At 35.2% G+C, this 16317-nt stretch overlaps 1 protein-coding gene across 2 annotated transcripts in view; it reads right to left on the bottom strand.

Moving 5' to 3' along the window:
• Positions 1 to 13685, bottom strand: part of LOC136350804 (probable G-protein coupled receptor CG31760) — a 64587-nt gene extending 50902 nt beyond the window's left edge. For both annotated transcript variants that reach the window (XR_010734215.1, XM_066302875.1), the window contains exons 1-4: positions 13497 to 13685; positions 3706 to 3809; positions 812 to 922; positions 520 to 706 (exon numbers count right to left, since the gene is read on the bottom strand). Coding sequence is in view for 1 of the 2 variants with exons in the window: in XM_066302875.1 (XP_066158972.1) it covers positions 520 to 706; positions 812 to 901 (277 nt within the window). In the remaining variant the exon portion in view is untranslated. The remainder of the gene's footprint in view (positions 1 to 519; positions 707 to 811; positions 923 to 3705; positions 3810 to 13496) is intronic.
• Between the last annotated feature and the right edge of the window lie 2632 nt (positions 13686 to 16317).

Here is a 16317-nt window from a genome sequence, read left to right as displayed (position 1 = left end):
CTTGAATCCAGAAATTCCAGTCGTTTGCTTCCAGGAAAAATAGAATTTTCTGAATAAAGTTAAAATATTAGTGGTGCTTCTCCCTGAAATCTCACTGGTGTAGGCAACAAAATTCTCCATTTTAAACCAGGCATGTTCCTTCCATTTAATCGGAACAGAAATAAATACCAAAGATATTTCCTTTGAACGGGCCATGGAAAGGTAACTTTTAAACTTAAAAAGTTTTTAGAACACGCTCCGTAGAACTTCTAAAACTTTTGACATCGTGCTTTTACTATCAAACAAAGTAGGGCTGCACAGTATTAGTAATGCAATGCACTGTGCCCTTTGGGCATTGCAGTGACATCAATATCTGTGTTTCTTCAGGAGAAGTTGGACCAACTTCCACTCAATAAAGTCACCTATATTGACCAGTCAAGAAATCCGACACATAAAGCGTTTTATCGAAGAAACTCTAACCTTAGGGAATAACCCGGAAGCATCGTTCCTTGATTGGAAGTTAAGAAAGTTTTTGCTTACCATTATGGTGGGCAACACCCAAATCCTGCAAAAGGGTGGCCGCCAAATCAGCCTTTTGACGCGCTGATTCGAACCGCAACGTGTCGATCGGTACCTTCAGAGGTCGGTACTGCCCTGTGATGCAGAGGGTACCCGCGCTTTGCGTTGAAACTTCGTTAATTATTGTCAAGCTCGACTCTATGTCCTCCTAAAGAGGAAAAAAGACGTTGCAGTCCGAAAAACCTTAAGCCTACTAAGAACTAAAGTACGTGATTATATAGAGATACTTTAGTTAAGAGTACTTCATATTTACCCTTTTCGCGAGCCCGTTTACGTCGAGAACAAACCAAATCAGGAAAACCATTATAAGTTCTCGTGGCGTCACAAGAAGCTCCCACCCCATTACGCCGCATCCTCATTGGTGCTAAAATTAACAGAGATTTGCATTAGAAAATCGATGTCATATTTGGTCTTGATTGTTCAGCAATTAACCGAGATTTACACTAGAAACATGGACATTGTTCATTGAGCGTTGACACAAATTATTGTTCAGTAATTTAAACGAGGATTACTTCAGCATATAGAAACAAACTGCTTGGGAACTTTCCAAAATCCAATTGGCTTATTTAGATGTTTCGGTTAATTATCCACCTTCAGGGCTAAGCTAAACTGAAACGCAGTCGGACTGCTCATTGACCCATTTTTGCTCCAGACGGTGATTTCTGTCTTTCAACATTTGGCATATACTCCAAACATTATTAATATAACCGGTATTCTGTAGGCCTAAAACGTCAAACGACTGCTCATGGACAAAGTAACCTTGCACATACAGAGCGTTGCTGAATGACCCCTTCATCATCTTCTTGTCCCGCATAATTTGGGGCGGAACTCGACTGATTGCCTTTCACGTGGTCCCTATCTTCAGAACTCACATATTTTGCATAACAGTTAAGCAGTTATGAATATACATAGAGGACCAAAAATCCCGCATAAATTCGTCAAAAGTTTAAGGAAGTATTTTTCATGAATATGCTGAAACACGTCAAATTTTATTTTCAGTTGTGCATTTTTCGTCGTAACAGACATGCATATAGGGTTACCCATTTAGTAGATAAATGTACTTTAAAATTTTTTTCGTTATGGAATCCACTGTATATTATGAGGTTTTTAAGTTCTTTGCGACGTTCTGAATATATTATAGAGTGGCCTGCTGGACCTCCTGACCTCACCCCTATGGACTTTTTTTATGAAGTTATCGGAAACATAGGGTGTATTTAAATGAGCCCAACAATATAGAACAGTTAAGAAATTAAATTACTCAAGAAATTCAACAAATACCTCCTTAAAGGATAGGAAACGTTCTAGAGAAATTTGAATTGCCGGTCTGTATACAGCTATAGTAGTTTACATTGTTATTTTTTGTAAGTGTTAATTATTCTATTGTTATTTCTATCTTTTGTATTTTTTTTCGAAAACTTACATTTAGACATGGGTATGTTATATGAACTATGTTCAGAATTTCTCATAGCACCCAAAAACGTCACAATATACGGGGAGTTCCATAATAAACAAGTGAAAAAGTACATTTATCTACTTCATGAGTAACGCTGTATATATGGCTTTTACGTTAAGAAATTCACAACTAAACACAATATTTGACGTGTTCCAGCATTTTAATAAAAAATATTTCTTTCAAATTTTAACGAATTTATGCGAGACTTTTGGTCCTCTATGTATATTTCCAATAATTAATTCATGAAACGAATTAATTAATGAATATTAATATAATTTATGTTGAACAGCTGAAACCAAGAGCAATTGTCTTGGTTTTAACTGCCGTCACGTTTTGGTTGTCCGTTAAAACGAAGAATTATTTCTAAAACAGGTATAAATATAAATAATATCTGAAGTGACCCCATCGAAAGGTTGACCTGACATGTTGGAGTGAGGGCCATTAAGGAACTTGGAGACAAATTATTTGTCCCTTAACAGCTTTTTCGTGTCTGGTGGAAGGTTTTTTCTTCGATTTTGCCCATTAGTTTGAAGACACGAGATCGTTATACTGTCTGGTAAAAATTAAGATTTAATGATAGTAGTTTATCATCATGAAGCTGAGAGTGCACCGAGCCAGATTCGCGTGAAGACTGACCAGTTGAGCGAAACAAACGGGACATTTTTGGATAGTTTGTGAGACCACATATTTTTTAAAATAGAAAGAGAGAATGTGAGAGAGAGAGATGTAGAGCGAAGGATGCTGGATTTTGCGCATGCGTCACAAAGATATAAAGGGTAAAATGGTAAATTTGCGTTCATAATATGAAATAAAAAAATAAATACTTTATAGTATCTACGGATTGGGGGTATTAAGGCCCTCGCCCCTTGCCAAATATTATAAATTTATATTATTATACAAAATCATTATACTATATCAAATTTGTTTTTAAATTTTTACTAAATATTTATATTATTATTAAAATCATTCATACAATCCTTTAATCTCCTAAATAATACTATCCCTTAAAAGGATGCTGATAATCTCGCGTTTTTCATTCATTTAATTTTAAATCTTTTTTCCCCTTTCTTCTCATTTTTTTCCATGCTGCAACTCACTCGTATTTCTTAATTTAAAATTGCCCAAGATTTAAAATTTTTATTCGGAAAACTCTTACAAATGCGACTATGTACTTATATCGATTCAGTCTGTTTACATTTTCTGCACAAAATTAAGCTCTGAAAGAACATTGTAGAAGCAACAGATCGGTTGGATGGGTCGAAAAGCCGGGAAAAGGCTTTTGTTTGCTCAAATACATCTGTCATCGTCGAACAGGATGAAAGGTATACGCATTTTCGTCTAATTACACCCGACTTCACGCCCTGTAGGGCAAAGGGCCTGAATTCGTGTCAAAGGGCGCGGATCTATTTACGACCTTGCCGTTGTCGATTACCGATGGGTTTTCCAGGGGAACTGCCCTATGCAAAGTGACTGGATAGAGGTCATATGTGGACAGTTTGGTCTCTTTTAGCTTTAGTAGGAGAAAGAAAAGTTTGAATAGAGGAGCCTTTATTTAAGGTTTATTAAACTCCGAAGTTTGGTTTTAATAGGGCAATAATGGTTCAAAAATTCTAATGAAAGCTTGATGAAACATTTGTCAGGCTGAAGGAGAAAAATCATTATTTAAAAAAATATTTTCTTATTTTCTTACTCACTGAAATTTTATGCTTGGCAGCCTCTTTTGGCCAAAAAAGCTGTTCCTGTGTGCCTCGTACATGGATGATAATAGCTCGGTTACCTTCCCTACATCCCGCAATTCCTGTAAAACAAATGTATATTAGGAAGATTGGATATTCTGCATGTAATAATTGCAATAAGCAGTAAAAGAAAACTGGAAAAATACATTGGACAATATCAAATTATGGTGACTAAAACTCATCTAATCCACACCTAAAGCTTCTCCTGCAGCTTTGTGATATGCCAGAGTACTATTTGACTTATTTTAAAACTGTTAAGTCTATGTTAATATCCAATCAAAAGTCCAATTTTCCTTGTTCCCACACAGCTTCCTAACACCAAAATCAATTTAGACCAGAAAGTTGACCCACTGGCATTTGTCTAAATTTATCGGGCTCTATCATCGCTACCTCTCAGGCATTTTCTAATATTTCTCCAAAAGAGGAGATTAATGACCACTCAGGTCCATGGTTCGTCAGAAACTTTAATTAAGCTCCCTAAGAAAAAAGGCGAGGAATTTATTTTATGAAACTTGTTAGACAATACCGGTCACTATGGCAAAACAACGTATAATTATTTGCTTTGTGCAGAGAAAGATTTATGACTCCTCTGCATGATGTACACGACCAACATAAAAGCAGTTTCTAAATCAGCATTGCATTATGTGCTAAATGAATCAACGTTTTATCTCTCACAGTTTCAGAGATCTGCATGCCGGCGCTCCAGGAGCCGACACCCTGTATGGGAGATACATGGTCAAACTTCACGCAGTGATTCTTTGAGTAATTTTATGATGAAAATTTCATATAAATATAAGTTTGGTAATGTTTCGTTTTCAAGATACGGCATATCACACTTAAAAAAAATTAATTTTTTTTTCGTAAACATCTTAATAATCCTTAAACAGAATTTTTTGAAATTTGGCACTTTTATTTGTGACTATTATTTGTGTTTATGTGCCACTGATTTTCTTTAAAATTTTTATATTTTTTCGCAGTGAGCACAAGCATGGCCGCCCGGACCACCGGGTTTAAATACCTTAGATTTTTTTCCTTTGAGAGCATATAAGGTCCGTCGTTTATAAAACTCCAGTTAACACTAAAGATTAATTAATTCAGTGGATACGGTATTCATGTGATAAAGTAATATATACGTTGGAAATACATCAACGTGTCCGGCAATCAATGTTAAGACGAGCTAATGCTTACGTTGAAGTTGAACGACATTTTCCGCAACTATAGTAAGTTTCGATTCATAGTTTTTTAAATGTTTTTTTATTAAAAAATTGCGCACCATTTGTTTAGGTGTAGTTTTTGACAAAACGTTTTTTTTCTTTGACTTTCTTCAATTTCCGACGTTAGCCCTGTGCACCCCATTAGGAAAAAGGAGACAAACAATTTCTAACTTAAAAGGTTCCTTTATACTATATTAAAAACTATAACTAAATTTCAATTTCATATTAGTTTGCGTCTTCTCGTTATTTATGACTTTTTTAATAGGTAACGATTTCCTAAAACAAGTTTAACACCCTGTACACTGCAAAAGAAGCATTCCGGACCTATATTTATATTTAAATTTTCGGCTTAGAATCGCTTAAAGAATCACCATTTGACTTTTGGTCACCTAATGAAAGAACACTCTGTAGGAAAAAATATTGTTTAAGTTATTGGGAAATTGCTGTAACTAAGCTGAGTGTGGGGGGATCGAACCAGGCATCTGCCGCCAAATATGACTTCTTAATTCATAAGCCACATTTGCATCCCAAATTGCTATGAAACGCATCCTTCAGTCCTGTGGGACGCATTTTTCATTCTCGTAAGATGCATCTTTCATCCCTACGGGAATATCTGTCAATCTTGAATGAACAACAGGCCCCAACGGATATTATTGAACTCTGGTTGTGACTGGATGCCAACCGTCAAATCAGGAAGGCAGTTCGTGTACTCACGCAGATTGATTTAAATGAAAATTGATGAGAGAAAAATATTACGTGGTTTTATATTTCTATATAGACATAACATGACAATATTCGTGAACAAATTCCCTTGTTTTCAAACTAATAAAATTGGTCCACCCACCGCATATCTGCAGTTACGTGTTGTCCTTTCGCGGGACACGTAGGCAGTAAAAGTACAATTTCCGAGCCATCAAACCACGCAAACAAATTCTTTCAAATTTAGATAACACATTATGGCTGACACCGAACGTGTGGGAGGCAAACCGCAAAGGACGCAATATAAATGGGCTCCTGTCCTGGATTAGGTTATAAAGCCTTCCCTGGAGCTGAATTTCGCTTAAAATCGACCAGGAAATGAAAGCTATGCATACCTAATAAACTGGTCTTTGGAAAGCAGGAATTAAAATGTTTTCTTAAGGGAACACGAAGGGACGAAATAATAAAGCAAAAGTTTGCTTTTTTTTTTAATTCGGAAAGTATTAGAATGAATAATTTCTCTTAATAAATTGGGGTGAAAAAATACGTTCCTGCTAATCCAAACGAGGTGTTCTTAATCTTGACGTGAATATATTTCGGAAACAAATCAGGAGTTGTAGGCAAATAAATCGTTCCTGTCTTAGATCTCACCATTCGGAAAAGTACATATTAAATGAGTTCCAGACTAACTTTTGCCTTATCGAGTTTTTTCGTTTGGAAAATAAGAGCTAAAGCATTTGGATAAGACATTGAATCAATAGATTCCCGAAGGGGTTTCGGGTTTTATCGAATAAAGTTCTAGGAATCCTCTGTTCGAATTCATTTTATTAAATAACCACATTTATACGCCCGTAAATATCTCAAAAAAGGGTTGAGATAAATGTAGGACTATGTATTGATGACTTGTTCCCTGAGAGAATTTGATAACGAAAGGGGTTCCGGATTTTGAATAACAGAGAACTTGTTTTAGCAGTGTGGCTTGATAAACCCGTAAACATGTGGAAATAACGATGATCTACATAGATATAGATTGCGGGTGTGTGGCCACCTTGGCAAATGGAGTGAGGTAAATATATCGGTAACATGTTGAAATATTTTTAGAAATCGTTCCTGTTGAGCAGTGTAATTAAAGAATATATACAGGGTGATTCCTCATATAATAGGATTTTTTTTCTGAAAGTGATACATTGACTCATAGTGGAGGTAATGGTAAGAACACATACATACATAGTATGGCATACCGTATATATAGAGTGAGGACTCAATTCTGAACAAAATAGTTATTCGAGAAAACGTAAAAGTAATAAATACCTTAAAAATAACTACAAAAAAATAAATATACAAAGTATAGAATTTAAATAATCCTAATGTAGTCGATGGAAACGGACACAGGTCCTGCTCGTTAAATAAGTATTAGCGTTTAATTAATTACAATGGCTCTGCCTTTCGTGGCTTAAATTATTGTTCTTCGGCTTACCACTGCCCCCATTTTTCAATTACCGTAAAACGTAAGCAAAAACCGAACCAACAAACGGCGTCTGGCCAAATTACTTGTTTGTTTTCCACAGATGTCACATTACCGAGAATTAATATTTTTCCAGACGTAATGTATCTCCCATTGCAAGAATGAGATATTAAAAAAGTTTTGTAGCTTGAGTATACAATTTTTAGGTCCAAGAGTGCTTTCAGGGGTACGGTGATATAAAGTTTTATGCGGAAATTTTTATGACTGAGGTGTAGACATTTTTCTTCTAAAGCAATATTAGTTTGGCACCTTGAAAGTCTCAGTCGAAAACGCAAAAGAAGTTTGGCGTCAGTTGAAACAGACAATGCCATAAATCTTAACAAATTAAATGTAAATTTAATTAAATTATTAAATTAAATTAATTATTAAATTTAATTATTAAATTTAATTATTAAATTTAATTATTAATTTTAATTATTAATTTTAATTAAATTACACATTTACATAAATTATACATTAATTTTCCATATTTCTCATTTTGAATGACTTTGTAATTAACAAATTATATTTTCCAATTGATACTTTTCGGTGCAGTTCCTACGTTTGGTCCCTACCAATCAATTTAGCCCCGTATTTTCCTTGAATTCACACCCTAGTTGAACTTAAAACAGTGGCTTAAGTTGGCAATTTTGCATTCAGAAGTGTGTGTTAAGCAGGGTTTAGACTTAATTGCTTGGTTTATGAGCCTACAGACGACACTGTGGAAAAACATTAGAGAGTTTCTGCAAGACATTTCTCCAGTTAAAGGCTTTTGACGCGCTCCCTATCTATTTATGTCGATATGTCCGTATGGATTCTATCCTGAACTAAGCCAATTTAACAAGAATCTTTGGGTCTTATTCTATCTATTCTCTTGTTTTCCACGTGGCTTCTCTGACGTGATGCTTAACACATTCCTTCCCAAATTATCGATCCTTTTAATGTTTCGGCATTGAGGAAGGAAACAAGGGAATATATTAATTAGGGACCTTGGAGTAATGTTACAATTGATTTCAAAGGCAGGAGCTGCGGTCTCTCTTCATCTGACGAATTATTTCGTTAGTTTTCGCTTAAGTTGGGGTGAATAGAAGATTTCGATTGCGTCAAGACACCCACTCATACGTTACATTCGCTATATTATTTAAATTCGACTACCACTACAGGAATATTTAATTTCGTGAATACTATTTGTTAGCATCCTGTACTTCAATAACTGTCTTATCATAATTACCCCCAATCCTAGTTCAACACATATTGCACTATGTGGATGATAGCAGTTGTGCACAGCAACTCGCAGCTGTAAATAGCGACTTTCAGTTAAGCATAGCATTTTGCAGTTATGTAGTCAATGCACTGTTTGTGTAAATTAACTAATCAACTCGTTACCCTTAAGTTCTTTCAGAAATTGACTTGTATTGAGTGGTTTTTACCTTCAAGCAATATCAGAGTTTCTGAGGTTATCATTAATATGTCTAACAATAATATAAACTCATATACGCGCATCAAAGCATTCTAATCTTCTATAATAAATTATTATACCTAATTTATTCGAACAATGTTTGCTCGGGATTCATAAGTAGGAGCAGAGAAAATGCGCTTTCTCTCCCTCATGAAAGGTTTCAGATCAAACGCATGGATGAAAACAAACTCCCGAATTTTCAGTCAAACAGAAAATTGCGTTTTCCTTTCGTTATGTTTCATATATTCGACATATTATTCACTAAATGGTTTGCTAAACTAACATGCTTTATGAGATCTTTATGGTTTAAACTTTGGATTTAGTATGTCAATTTAGGGCATGCAAATTGGGATTTATGAGTTTGCAGAAAATTATTTAATTCGGGAAGGATTGATTTCATATAGCGACACCGATTCTCATTTTATCTCCATAAACCCCGAAAAATTGAACACGGGACAATGGATTATAACAAAAGCGTTATCCGGGTCTGGGTAGAATCACGTTTCCAGTATTTTTGCTCCACGAGTTATGGAGATATCCGATTTAATATTGCGGGGATCTATTATATTTTCCTGTGAAAATCGCCTACAATACTCAACTTAAAAGGCTATTGCCGGAGTTTAAGTGTCGTTACTCACTCATGGATCCAAAGCAATGGAACATAAGAGGTTACTAAAATGCAGGGAAGAGTTGTTAGTAGAAATGCCAATTTCGTTTTGAACGTAGCTTTTTCGAGGTAGTAGAACATACAGTGTGTACGAAAAGTGCAGGCCACATTTTTGACCACAGAATCGTCAAGCAGAGTGCTGACCTATTTCAAATCCAACATCCCAACCAATTTACATGAAATTCTGGGGGGATAGTAAAATGGATATATATGTTTCTAGTTAGAAATGTATCTCTTTATGTAACGAGTGAGATATTTAAATATGACAGAAGTTGTAAAAAATAATATTTGCTTGTTACACGAGTCACTGATTTTTTTACAATTTTGCTGTTTAATCAAATACATTCGTTATACTATACTAAATAGGCAAATTCAAGTCAGTGCAAGTTAGTCACTATTGAATATTTGTATATTTTTCAATTGTTTTTATATTTAAATGACTTATTTTTATTTCTCATTAAACAATAGTCTTTAAATTGCAGAACTCCACTCCTTCATTGCTCTGATAGCAAAGCATTTCTTGTGCATTTGCTTTTTATGGTGAACAGTAAATGTTGTACAATAATCGCCAAAAAAACACAATTTTCTCGATATCTTAAGTACAGCACTTAAACTTAATTTGTCCCCCGAACGATTTTAGAGGAAATAAGAAATTCCAAAAGTCTAAATCCAATTTAGCTTCACACCGACACGGAGATTTGTTTGGTATAAAAACTCGATTATCCAATTGGCGACATTTTCGACAGAAAGCAGCCATTTTAGCTTCTAAATGGAAAATTGATGCTGCCCAGCAGTTACTTTTCTGGCACAAACACTGGCAATGAACAACCATCTCCGATCCCATTACGATTTCATAAGATGGCTTAATGTGGTATTCGTGAAAATGTGTGATATGGATTGGAAATTGTTCACTATTTAATATGTATAAAAAGTGATACTTTACGCACGCCGACCATAATTGAACATATGATTCTGTAGGGACATTCGTTTTTTATTTTTAAAAGTATTTAATTTACTTTTTTTTACCAATCGGTGCGTGCAGTAAAATATTTACATGCACAACTAAATTTACCGCACACATACCAATGTCGAATACTCACTGACATTGACATGGGGCATTTGCACATGCGCATTCGAAACTTTAATCGACGCGTTGCAGTACTAAAAATATATTTTTTTCTTTTGCGTTATAAAGGCAATTTTATCGCACGCTTAAGACGCATTTCTTCTATTTCTCTATATCAATCAACTAGAGTGCGACCGCCGATAATATGGAAAATAATAATCCTCGTTGAGATTGCCGACGCCTTCATAAAATTCGCTGAAAATTGGGGATAATAAGATTGCAAGAACAAAACATTTTAATGGTTTTTTTAACGAGCGTTTTATCATTCTCATATCCTCCAAATAGACGGGCCCTAAATTGTATTGTTACAAAATGCCAAGCAGGAATTTATTGGCCTCTGGGTATATAATTACACGAGAAGTAAATATCTTACTGAAGAATATGTTCAGGTTATTGAGAAAAAATTCTGAAATCTTTTCACGCTTATTTTCAGCTATTAATGATGATAAAATTTAGCCCATTCGTTACTCTCGTTTATTCCGGCGTAATACTCGCAATATTTTGGGATTGCAAAATATATAATTTTTAGCTGTATTGTACCTTAATCGACACAAATTGGTTGTTAATATTTACTACCACAGCTTTTCGCTTATTCTGGATACTATCAACTAATATGGAATTGATTTTCCATTTGGCATTTGTGCATCTAAATGACCACCATTAATTGTGAATCCATAGTAAACTAGCGTGCTCTCATAAATATTATATTGATCGCAGTAATTGAGTAAAGCTTTAGACGCTTTGAGTTAAAGCTCTCGTGGAGGGCAGTAAATTGCTTAAACTTGCTAATATTTTATTTCACTTTAGCAAAAATGGGGCTTTGAGAAATTTCCCCTATGGCAATACGAAACTTTGTTAAAACTGGTTTTGCAGGGTATGCTTAAAGAAGGGTCCAGGAATGAAATGCTCCATTGAAAGCTCCGAAAACTTCTCCATAACTTCCTAACTCTAGCTCATCGGTCCAAATAAAATTCAAATGTTGATTACCATAAACTAATTGGCTCCAAAGTATTTAATTTGCACTCAGGTTGCTTATTCGTATGCAGAGCTTCAGGGATTTTACTCCTACTTCTATTATCAGTCTTTCCAAACTGGCTAATTAGTGTTTGCACTGGTCCATTAATTGCTGCAATCCGAAATTAAATTCCTTGTAGCTGAATCTGTGAGCAAACAATGGAGTGTATTAAATGTTGAAGAAAATGTTCCGAAACTCATCTCTATGAGTAATGTATTTAATTAGTTTGGAATAATTAAATCTATAACGTGCGCACGAACTTAATAACAACATTAATTATACGAGTGCGTAATGCTAATTATTACGCACGCACTGCAGACGAACGCAGTAAGTCATAATGAGACAAAGGAATTTTGTGTGTAAAGCTTGAAAATATTTTATGAAAATAATTGAAGAACTTTTTAACAATGAAAATATGCAACATTTTTACGACCGTTCTGTGAGAGTATCGATTTTTTTCTTGAGCACTTGTTAAAAAATCGTATTTTAATGTGAGGTGCCCATGTATTCATGGTCGCATTTTTCCCGCAAATTCTATCCTTCTAAACATTTTGAGATCACAGCTCATTCATTTTTTAAGATGTTACAATCAATGTCATTTCCTTATTAACTCGTGTCTCTATCGCTTGTCTCGTTCCGCAGAATCTCACTTGTTATACAAATCTATGCATTTCGCATATAACTAATCTTGACTCGTGTTAAGTTAAACAACTCTCCGAGAAAGCAAATAAGTCTTCAAGCCAATTCAACTCTAGCTCTATAGCCTGCTAAGCAATTTTCCTAAATTTTCTTCTCATCGGAGCAAACAATGTGGTCACGGTTATCAGCCCTTGAAGTAGTTATTCAGTTTGTTCCCTCAAATTCTTTTGTGTCCTATCTTTGATTGCAATCAACGGACTAGGTCCGTATTAAGACCTTCTGCTTACCCTGGAAGATTTGATCTAGTTGCAGCAATTAAGAACGTAGCAAATGGCGCTGGTGAAATATTTCTCCCCAAGTACATGTTTGCTGTCGATATTGGTGATTTCCGGCTGCGGTTGATTGGTCTGAGATAAACTGAATTGATAAGATCTAATAAGATCGAAAGCGGTCTTTGAGGTTCGCGAATTAATTAAACCCAGAACTGAAATGAAGCATAAAGTCGTTAGGGACCTTAACGTTTCCAGGATTTTCGTTACTTTTTTATCAATGCGGACGTCGCTAGTCATAAAGGAAGTACGCAGGAAATTTATTAACTAACCTACCACCCCCTTCCCGCCCAATGGTGCCTTGTTAAATGACTTCCAAAATACCTGCAACTTTTAATTTAAGTTTCATTCAAAGGTGCTTTGAACTTGCTCAATGCGAAGGGGAATGTTTAAAGAAAAGTATCAAGTAATCCCTCGAGATTTAATTGGTAAACCTTGTAAATGGAAACCAGATGCCGGGCCATCGTCAAACACATCAGGAAGTTGTAATCACTCCAGATGTTTATCCAGGGATTGTGTAAAAATCCAGAAAATAATGGGTAGATTTGTCACTCAGAACATCAAATTATGCTCCAGTTTTTCTTGAGTTTGATTCTTATTTTTTAATTTTTTTTAATTTAAATTTTAAATTTCTGTCACGTTTCTTTTCTGTTCTTATTCCACCTTGAGGCATGTGGCTTTACCCAAATAACATTTTAGCTTGCAGCCTTCTTATAAGTGTAGATTTCCACTCTGTAGGTACTCAGGGACGTTGGTCATAAGTCAGAAGCATCTGGATCTACAAATATACTTCGTACTAATTTTTTATTTTAATTAAAACTAATTTCAATTGAAAACGCTTTTTGCGTATCAATACCAATACCGCCAAGATGAGATTTTCAATTCCGTTCCACTCCGCCTTCATATCATGTATTAAGGCATCAAGCATCTGGCACGATGAGAGACATTCTTTTTAAACTGAAAGCCATTATCACCGAGATTCAGTTTGAAGAAATATAATCATCCCATATCTCTAAGAAGCTATCACAAACAGCCTTAAAGGCATTATGTAAGAAAACCATCTAACCCCCTTTAAATCCCTCTGACCATCTACCTACCTTGATGATACCACCATCAAGTTAACAGAACTCAGGCACTTAAGTCATTCGATAGATTCTCCTGCATCCGTATTCACACCTAGTTAAATAGCACCTGTCCAATGGTGTGTGGCAAACGGACACCTGTAAATCAGCAGCTGAAACTTGCCCGGTGGCGCGGTTTCAGCTGCACCCTCGACGTTGCAAATTGTTGCCGTCCGAGCTGAAACTGAAACGTGCTTCAGCTGCTTTCAGCTAGGCTGCGAGGAACGGTCAACGCAAGCGTTGTGTCTAGGGAGGTGGTAGGGTGGTTTTTTGTGTTTTTTTATATGTGGAGATTTTTGTTTACTTGTTTGGCTACTATATTGCTGGTGGAGGACTGGTTGAAGGGGCTGAAATTGTAAGGCCGCGAAGGTGAGATGGACCACGTTGCGTGAGCAAATGGCTAACGGAGGGTTTTAAATTTTTGAAATAGTAAAGGTCGTTATTATAGAAAATAAAAAAAACAGTTACACAGTAAAAAAAGACACGACAAAATAAATTTTGAAAAAGTAAATAAAAAACATATATTTTCTGCACTTCGAAGATTAAGGTATCAATTTTACTCCATTTCGGGAGAGACTAAAGTGGATCATTTATTCTCAAGGGACTAAACAATATTTTACTCCCTTTGATGCAATCATCCGCTTGCATATCCAAATATCTGGTCAATCAAACAAAAAGGTTTTTGTATACTTCTAAATTATATAAAAACTGGCAATAATTTTTCCTGTGTTGTGAGTGCCCCCCTATATCAAGAACCTTTTTAATATCTTGGAGTCGAATTAATTTTAAGGTACAATGTCGTATAAACTTATATGAATATTGTCTAGTTTTTGAGGTTACAGAAAGCCAAAATTTTAATCATCAGGTAGAGGTGCGTCTACAAGAACATTTCATAATGAAGGAATCGTCATAATAACCAAATAAATTGTTCTTAATATAAAAGGTGATCATAAAAGAACCTCAGGTAGGTGCTGCAACGCCACAGGCATAAATAATTAATAAATTAAGCTTTTCTGTTGTTCATTATTCATGCCTCTATCATGTTCTATCCATACTTCTATCATGTATTACCATATCGTGTCTATCAAGTGTTCATTTGTGCTTCTATCACGTATCATCTTCATTACCAATTCATAGTAGTCGCCACCTAGGAGTAAATACAACAACTCTTTACTTCATCGATCTGAAAGATGTAAGTTCCTTTACCATTTTAAGAAATTTATGGCATGCATAGACCAAGATTATTATTAACTTAGTGCCCCAATGCCTTAATCAGTTGGGCTTTTACTTCACAATATCTATAATTTATCCTATGAAGTGTTGAATAAAATTTCGGCAATCACATTAAAATAGATCTATGCACATACAGGGTGAGATTAAGTTTCAACCTTTGACTCTCAGGAGATGAATGATGAATAGAACAACTTTAAAAATAGACATTCTTAAAAAAAAGTACATTAAAAAAACATACAAGTTGTTGAGATTTAAAATTTTTTGCGTATTTTGTTTGCAGTTCTTTGCAAATTTTTGAGATATTTAGTTCAAATTTGTGATGCAGATCTATTTTGTCATTAAATACGAGTAGATATGTACCACGGAGAAATAGATTATTTGGCATTAATGCATGTAAGAGATCAATACTTAGTTTGCTTAGTTAAGGTTCCTTTACGAATTCACGAAATTTTTGGGAAACTTTGGGCCCGGCCTGATAGATGGCAGCGCGGCAAAAGATAGCAAAAAAGAAAATTTGAAGCAGTTAATAGCAAAGCACAACAGCGCGTAAATAATAAGTACAAATCTGCGAAAATGGCCACGCTTTTCGCAATTTTTGTCGAAAAAAAACTTCAAGCTTAGATAGATTACAATTAAAAACCTCATATACTTAACACATTGCTACAGACTTAGGAACATTGAGGCGACATCCAAAAAGCGCACCGATTGATTGAATAAGCAGGGAAGCAGAAACTCGCCTCTACCACGTGTTTTAGTACATTTTATTTAAATTCATTCTTGCAATTTTTTCATATCAAATAACAACGAAAGAATTGTTTTAAATGTTGTCCTTGAACTTTATTAGTTCAAACGACATTAGACCCACAAAGGTGGTAAAGTCCGTGGCCCCCGAGATCACCCAACCTAGCACCTTTAGATTTATTTCTGGAGGTACGTGTAAAGTCCCGGTTTTATGAAACGCCAATGGGAATAGACCAGGACCTAATTGCAAGAATCACTGCTGCATTTTAAGTCGTTGAAAGAAATTATCAAATATTTAGCCAAGTGCGCTAAAACTATGATCGTCATTTAAACAGGCGGAATGAAATTCAAAGAACGACATTTTGAACAATTAATGTACTGCTATTTTGTAAAAATAAATTAAAATAAAACGCACTAGAATTCAATAAAAGCATTTTTACACATAACCGTTTTAAAGTGTCACAAGGTCGTAGCGCCTTAGGGAGACATTTGCAGATAAGAGTTCTTATACTCAGGTGTCTTCTATTGTTGCACTGAAGAATCCCTAGAAGTTTGATCCCAAAGTTCTGAAACACCCTGAATATATATTATTGCTTTATTTAGCTGGAACAGTTAAGTGCGCTGCGTTCATCAGTCGTTTGTTTCTCCTAACACACGTATGTGTTATATAAATTAAAGTTATGGCATTTTCTGGAGATTTGCTAGAGAACTTTCTAATGTAAATACTCATGTAGAATGCCTGTACCAGGCTCTACTACCATGGTGTCCAGGAAAGAAACCATTTTGGGAATGAGAATATAGGAAAGAAGTCCCAAGACACATG

Source organism: Euwallacea fornicatus, chromosome 4, assembly GCF_040115645.1.
Source record: "Euwallacea fornicatus isolate EFF26 chromosome 4, ASM4011564v1, whole genome shotgun sequence".
Taxonomy (NCBI): domain Eukaryota; kingdom Metazoa; phylum Arthropoda; class Insecta; order Coleoptera; family Curculionidae; genus Euwallacea; species Euwallacea fornicatus.
The sequence above is the reverse complement of the archived record's forward strand: the minus strand, read 5'-3'. Positions and strand labels throughout refer to the sequence as shown.